This window comes from Glycine soja, chromosome 14, assembly GCF_004193775.1.
Source record: "Glycine soja cultivar W05 chromosome 14, ASM419377v2, whole genome shotgun sequence".
Lineage (NCBI taxonomy): Eukaryota > Viridiplantae > Streptophyta > Magnoliopsida > Fabales > Fabaceae > Glycine > Glycine soja.
In genome coordinates, this window is record NC_041015.1 from 30,774,554 (window position 1) to 30,781,966 (window position 7,413).

At 34.2% G+C, this 7,413-nt stretch overlaps 1 protein-coding gene across 3 annotated transcripts; it reads right to left on the reverse strand.

Moving 5' to 3' along the window:
* Positions 1–1,535: 1,535 nt before the first annotated feature.
* Positions 1,536–6,466, reverse strand: LOC114384747 (GTPase-activating protein gyp7-like). 3 transcript variants are annotated; one of them, XM_028344513.1, is made up of 6 exons: positions 5,993–6,113; positions 5,650–5,819; positions 4,542–4,677; positions 4,117–4,166; positions 3,824–3,877; positions 1,536–3,339 (listed from the first exon to the last, which is right to left on the reverse strand). In XM_028344513.1, the coding sequence occupies exons 2-6, from the start codon at positions 5,817–5,819 to the stop codon at positions 2,094–2,096; spliced, it is 1,656 nt and encodes a 551-aa protein (XP_028200314.1). In that variant the 5' UTR covers positions 5,993–6,113; the 3' UTR covers positions 1,536–2,093. The 3 variants fall into 3 exon arrangements, with proteins under 3 accessions (XP_028200314.1, XP_028200315.1, XP_028200313.1); XM_028344514.1 differs by lacking the exons at positions 5,650–5,819; positions 5,993–6,113 and adding an exon at positions 6,227–6,466; XM_028344512.1 differs by lacking the exon at positions 5,650–5,819 and having other exon boundaries at positions 5,993–6,466.
* Positions 6,467–7,413: the final 947 nt, after the last annotated feature.

A 7,413-nucleotide genomic window follows, 5' to 3' on the forward strand; every position in this document is an offset into this window, starting at 1 on the left:
TTGGACGGAATGCTTGAAGTTATCAACTTCAGAATACTTGAAGTTATCAACTTCAGAATACTTGAAGTTGTGAAGAAGTGTTAAGAGTGATGAAGCTATGCGACTTCAAAACTGAAGATCAATTTAAACATCATCAAAGGGATTCATCTAGTATGGATTCATTCTTAGCAAACATTAGAATGGTTATTTTGATGGTTCTTAAGAATGTCCATCAGAAAGGTTCCTTAGAATGGTTTTATCAGTTGTCACTTCATGATAGCTTAAAGTGCACCTACTTGCTCCAGAAGCATATCAGTTGTGTGGAACCCACTAGAATGGTATCCTTGGGAGTTATTTGAAGCATTTTTCATGAGGCATGATGAAGTAGTTGAAGCATTTCAAAACTACAACACTGAGTGCAAGATCTCTGAGCGAGAAATCTGTATTTGTAACAATCTTTGATAGAAGTGTGAGATTAAGTTCTTGAGTGGAATCTCTCTTATGAGGTGAAAATGTGTATTATGTGCAGTCAAGCATATATTTATTTCTCTGTAAAAGTCATTGGCTGGCAAAGGTGAAACCTAGTGGTGTAGTAGATCTAGTCGAGGATAGAATTGAAGTCCAGTCGGGAATTGATAGGTTGTTGAAACCCAGTGGCTTGCTGGTCCAGTTGTGAATTGGTTGTGTTAGTTTAGTTAAATCTCATCTTTAAGGGTGAAGACTAGATATAGCTCGAGGTTGGAGTGAATCAGTATAAAACTTGTGTGTACTCTTCTCTCTTCTTACTCTTGACTTTGTTTTGCACATATCTAAAAAATTACTTTTGATCAAAACATTAAATCTATTAATCTTTCATCTTAACAATTGAACTGAATTGTGTTTTATCAAAAGGTTTTAAGTTAAATACTGACTTTGAAACAAAAAGCTTTATATTGCAAAAAGATTTTCTTTTTCAGAATAATTTGTATTTGTATTCTAAGCAACTTGAATTTTCATTATGAGCTCAAAATAGTTCTTCATTCTCACATGATTCATTCTAAACTATCATTAGAAACCTTTTTGTTTACAAAGAAAAATTAAAAGTTTTTAAAAAACCAATTCAACCCCTCTTGTAATATTTTAGTCACTTCATTAACTACTTTGCAATGCTAGTAATCTAGCCATGAATACCCAACACAAACAAATATCAAAGTTTTTATGTTAGAATTTTACGAGTGGTATGATAGTAATCTAGCCAAGAATTCCCTAAAAAGAAGCTCTTATTTTTATTTATTATTATTTTTTACATAGAAAAACAGTTCTTATTAGAGACCATATTACAATAGTAGTCTTTTTTTTTTTTAAATTCTGAACCACTATATGGATATATGTGAAGATGTAATTATATCATGTATTTCTGTTTTCTGGTTTGTCTATGGATCACCACATCTTGTGTCATAGCAAATCCAGCTATTAATGAAAGCTCAATTTTGCTGTAAAAAAAAATAGTATTCATTTTTAAAATTAAAAGGTGAATTAAATAAGGTATCCGGGGTTCTTCAAAACTAGTAAGAAAATAAATAAAAATGAACTTTTTCAACTGTTACAATAATTTCAAAGAAGCGTGACTTCCAACCTTAGAACCTTACCCCGTTATTGTTCTATTAAAAAAAATTAATGTTAACCACAGTTAATTGGTCCCATGGAAAAATCAAACTTACAGTTACTAATTGAATCAAAAGCTAAATGATATTGATTCTAAAAGCAATCAAGTAAAACTTTAACTGTTTAAGAATTTCATCTCTTCACGTAACCTTCGAAAATCAAGCATCCTGGAGAAGCGATGAGTTGTTCGAAGATATTCAGATGGCACGAAAGTTAGTAGAGCCCAAGAGGAAAAGATCTCCTGATTCGAATCAAAAAGACAACATTCCCATTTGAAAACAACATCCACACATTAGCCACCATTGTCGACACAAAAAAAAGCAAATAAGCAGTGGCACGTTTAAGCAGCAGAACTCAGAATAGCATGCAATAGTTCTTGCGGATCCAGTGCTTATTTTAGAAGCACATGAGAAAGCTGGTAGCCAAATATTTTTTTATGATAGCATTGTAAACTAGCCTGTTTATTGTAGTCATGACAATGATGTCTCGATTTTGTCATGCAGGGTGACCACTAAATTATGTGCATCATCAAGCAGTTTCCAAACATCAAGATGTCCTGACATGCTATTGCATTCCTTAATGATCTCATCCATGCTGCTATACTTCTCAATGATCAATTTCCTCTTCTGCAACACCGAAGCAGATATTGCATAAAGCAGTAAGTCTTCTGTTGGCGGAGCACGCTGCCTAATTCTACTCCATGCAGATTTTCCAATACCTGCCCTGATTGCTGCTTGATCTGCCCACATTACTTCCCATAGGCAAAGAGTTTGTTCAAATGTCAATTCCCTTCGAAACATTACCACCACCATCCTATAGACAAAAAAGCAATCCTCAGCCTGAAGCTTTTCCAAATGCCTAAAAAGGTGGGCATCCTTAAACTTAATTATTTTTGCAACTATATCCAGTTGCCTGCGAATACCCACCTCATCAAGCCTAAAATTTTGCCGTGCCTTCTTCATGAATCCGACAAAACACCAGAAAGCCTCATGATCCTCTGATATAACACTAATTATAGGAGATAGCAGGTCACTCATACCCTGGCAGTAACCAATTTCAGAGTCGTATAGTGCATATGCTTCAAGAATAGCAACTAGCCGAGCAGCATGGAAGATTCTGCCAGCCTCTAGGTGACCATAATCCTTCAAGCCAACAGCCTCAGCAGCACGACATGCCCTACTGTCTGATACTGCAGCTTGAGAGGGGTAATATGCCTTCCATTCTGCATTGGCACGTACTGCATCAAGTCGGATAATCCGTTGCCAGGTGGAAAAATCTTCAGAAGTTGGTAGCTTTGATGGGATTTTTGCTTTGGAGGGAGAAGAGACTTCCTCAGAAGCTTTGTCGAGATCATTATGTTCCTGAACATCATCAGAAGGAACGGTCTGAATTACTTCAGGTCCTTCTGAGGAGTCTGAATCAGAAAAATCAGTATCCAGTGTAGAAACATCAGTGTTGTTGGCATTAGGAACGTCATCTCCTTCCAACAGGGCACTGGATGGATTGTCAGAATGTTCAACATCAGGGCTCCTATCCTCACAAGAAAGAGATTCCCTAGCACTTGCTGCATCATCAGAACTAGCAGAACCAGAATCATGAGAGAGGCTCCCACCATCTTCCTCATAGCTGATTTCACCAACTTCATTTAACTTATTTCTCTCATTGCTTTGCTTCAAGAGTTTCTGGCATTGTCTGCGGAGTTTCTCATATTGCTTTCTTCATAATAAGATTAGCAATAAAATTATCATGATGTTAACAGCCCCATCACCAAAAAACAGAAGAAGGAAAAATCCAGACAATATAAATTATTGGCTTAAATATGTTTTTGATCCCTAATAAATACCCGATTTTTATATTTGCTCCTAATAAACTTTTGCTTTGTGTTGAGTCCCTAACAAAAGAACACTTTTGTTTTTGGTCCTTGATATTTTGTTTTAATCCCTAATAAATTAGCGAATTTTGTGTTTACTCCCTAAATTAGCGAATTTTGTTTTAGTCCTGACTAATAATAAATGGAAAAAATTTATCAAGGAACAAATACAAAATTTGCTAATTTATTAGGGACTCAACACAAAGTAAAAATTTATTAGGGAGCAAACGCAAAAATCGAATATTTATTAGGGATCAAAAACATTTTACAAGTCTAATGAAACATAAAGTCTAATGACCAAAAAGAAATGAATCAAACTTGCATGCCCACCTATTTTGAGTTCTTTTAACATCTCTTTCATCTTTGGTGCTGTCTAAGTCATACCTGTTTAAAAGAACGAGTAGAATCAGTAGCTGTGTGGATGTTATCTGAATAAATAAATGCATGCAAAAAAAAAAAATCCAATATTCTTAAATAAAGAAATAATGAGGCAATCGTGATCCTTCCAAATGCATAACATGGAGCAAAACATCAGGCAGAACTATGAACTTAAAAGTAATCAGGATACATCATATGTATGAAAGAAAAAAGTAGTAAAGATCATCTAGAAATGAATAGCTTACACTCCAAGCAGGAACGGCCAAACCTCAGCCCTAATACTAGGATCAACACCCTGCATCAGAAATTGATAATGTAATTAATTCTAAAAAGAAGCACACAAAATACAATTTTAAAGTGTAAATAAAAGAAGGTTTACATTAAATACATTTTTCGTCCCTGCAATTTAGCGTTTTTTTCGTTTTCATTCCTGCAAAAAAAAAAAAAATCCTTTTAGTCCATGCAAAATGTGTTTTTTTGTTTTTCATCCTTAAAGCGCTTTAGGTAACATTTTCTTCACTGTTTACAGCACTTTTTTACTGTTCAAAGTGTTATCTAAAGCACTTTAAGGACGAAAAACAAAACAAACATATTTTACAAGGACTAAAACGAAAAAAAAATTGCAGCGACGAAAAATATATGTAAGCCATAAAAGAATAGATAAACTCACTCCACTGCGCACTCTTTTCAGGAACTTATTTCCACCATCACAGAATCTACCGTCTTCTGCAAACATGCTTTTCCATTGCTGAGGTGAAAGGGCATGTTTTCTTTTCCTTTGTGACCAAGGTGATTTAAGCCGACCCCTATAAATACAAGGGGAAAATAAATTAATTACTACTGCCTGGTTTTAGAAAAGAGAATAATGAGCCAAGATCATGGGACTAATTAGAGATGCAGAAAAATAAACACACAACTGTATCCAAAAAAAAAGTACACACAGAAAAGATATTCTTCCACAAGTAAACAACAGTGCTGTAGCAAGAACCAATATTTATGGTTTTCAAGCCATTTTATGGTTTTCTTCTTTCCCAGTGAAGAAGTGAATAAACATCTCCAAAATTCAGCATTTCACAAACTACAATTCTACATGGTACACAGTCTGTGTCACAAGTTCCAAACATTTTATTCTGTTAACTTCTGTTGATTTTTGAGAGAAATGCTTCATAAAAAACGGCCCTAATTCCTTAATGATAAAGCACTTAAATGCAACCAGCGCTGCTTGTATTCAACTTACACACTACTAATGCTCCAGCTTATATTTCCATATGAAAAAAAAAAAAAAAAACTACACATGTTAAGATCTATCACTCTAAACTTATAATAGAAGCTCCTAAGTCCCATCAGTTACGTACTTTCAACACTGCTAAGTACTAACCTCAGCATATAATTCACTAGTAATTCAATTGACTGCTAACTTACCCTTTTTTGTAAATTTTTAGTTTAATTTATTCTTTGAGGGAGGAACCTATGTTGAAGAATATAAATGTAGTTTGTCACATACGAATCCACGAATGCAATCATAAACTTGATCTCGTTGGTTGATCTGAAAAGGATCAGGGATAAAGCCGTAAACAAGTGGAAAGGAGCTTCAATTTCGAATATCAACACATTTTACTATTTGAAAAAATGATGGGAAAAAATGGGGGATGCGGAGAAACAGAGATCTGGCACGAAACAACAAACACGGAGAACAATTGAAGAATCCGAGTTCGAAAGGAGTTGCAAGAGAAAGAAATCAAGTGAAAGAGAGAGAGAGAAGAAGAAGAAGAACTCACCGATCAGAGGGAGAACGAGAAGAAGCCGGTGAGGAAGAGGTAACAACTAATAGAACCGAACGCAATTGGGTCCAAGACGAAATCGTTGAAGAAGAAGAAGAATTAAAAGAAGGTGAAGATGAAGGAGACGAATTCGAAGATGGATTGTGTCTTCGTCGATGAGGATTCATCTAATAATAATAATAATAATAATAATTGCTATCTATTTAATAAATATAATAAATATGAATATAAATATATACACGTACAAGCTTTCCTTTTGGGTTAGTGAAACGAAATCGGAGATAGAGGTTTTGGAAGCTCTAATGTGATTTTTGTTTTAAATACTTTTTGTTGGTTTTACCTACTGGCACCGTAGAAAATCACAGCGACGATGGCGACGCCGGCGAGGGCGGTGAAGAGCACCGCCGGAGTAGAGGGCGAGGCCGCGGCTGCCATTAGCCAGAACTTGCCACCGCCACCGACGGAGAGAAAGGTGGTTTCGCTATTGCTGTTGCTGGTGTTGCTATTCAAGTGGGTGGATGATGTGAACATGGGGTGGAACGTGGGAGAGAGAGGGGGCGTGGTGTGGAATTACCTCAATGCCCTTTCTCTAAGACCCTCTATATTTTTTTTTCTCCTTCTCTTCCACCACCTCGTTGTTCTGCGCGGTTTCGATTGGCTTTTCTTTCTGGTAACCCAAACGCCACGAAAGCGAGGCTCTTTTTGCTTTTGTCTTTCACTCTTTCTTTGTCTCTGCGTGAAAAGACAAAGGGTAGGGGCGAAGGTGTGGGATACAGGGATGGAAGACTACGGAAGAAAGAATATAATCCAAGAAGCATCTATCTACAATCATAACATGTCACGATGTGGCTTTATAGGAATGTTAGCAGCAAATTTAGTTAGTTAAAAAAAATTATATATCAATTATAAAAATAAAACTTAAATATATTGTCACATTTTCATTTTTGGTGTACCTAAGATAATTTTCTTGTTTTAGTATATGTAACTTGATATTTTTAATTTTAATCCTTATTAGTTTTTTTTTTAAATTTTGATCCTTAATATAAGCACCACCAGCTTATGAGAATTATTAATAAAATAATTAAAATATTAAATGAAATAAAATTGAAAAAAATTTAAAGACTAAAAATAAATAAAAAAAACTTATAAGAATCAAAATTAAAAAATTTTCAATAATTACTTGAAACTAAAATTAAAAAAATTAACTACAAGAATAGAAGATTAAAAAATGTTTAGTTATTAGGAAAAAAAATATATTTAAAGCAAAAGAAAAATAGAAAACCGTACGCATCATGCCACTGCCAAAAGGCCCAAAACCAAAACAGTGTGATTCCGAAGAGTAAAATGGTATTTTCAGACATCCAATTTTATGTCTTTATTATGAATTAGCGTTTAAACGTGGCAAATTTTTTGTTATAAGATACTTTTTTTTCGAGAGATAATTTTTTATTTTTTTTAAAAATCAAATATTATATATCTTAATTATTAAATACATGAATAAGTCATTGATCCGAGTAATATTATGTTTAATTTCCTTAAGCAAGGTCTTAGGTTCAAGTCCTATAGATAAAAAAACATAATTGGAAGGAGAGACATACTAAAAGTGGCCCAGTCATTCCAATAGAGAATAATCATCAACAAAACTAGTGAATACTCTACACCAATGTCATGCTAAAAAAAATCATTGCATATCATCTTCAATAACAATTTAATATTTACTTGTATACTTTTTAACTAACTTATTCAAAGATAGCAAGATTT

Excerpts from the sequence above, each read along its gene's own strand:
- LOC114384747 (XM_028344512.1), bottom strand. The coding sequence starts at position 6,183 with ATGTTCACATCATCCACCCACTTGAATAGCAACACCAGCAACAGCAAT. Across the intron at positions 3,878-4,116 it reads TGGCCGTTCCTGCTTGGAGT|GTATGACTTAGACAGCACCA; the intron begins GTAAGCTATTCA and ends TCTTTTAAACAG. Across the intron at positions 3,340-3,823 it reads GTTAAAAGAACTCAAAATAG|AAAGCAATATGAGAAACTCC; the intron begins GTGGGCATGCAA and ends CTTATTATGAAG.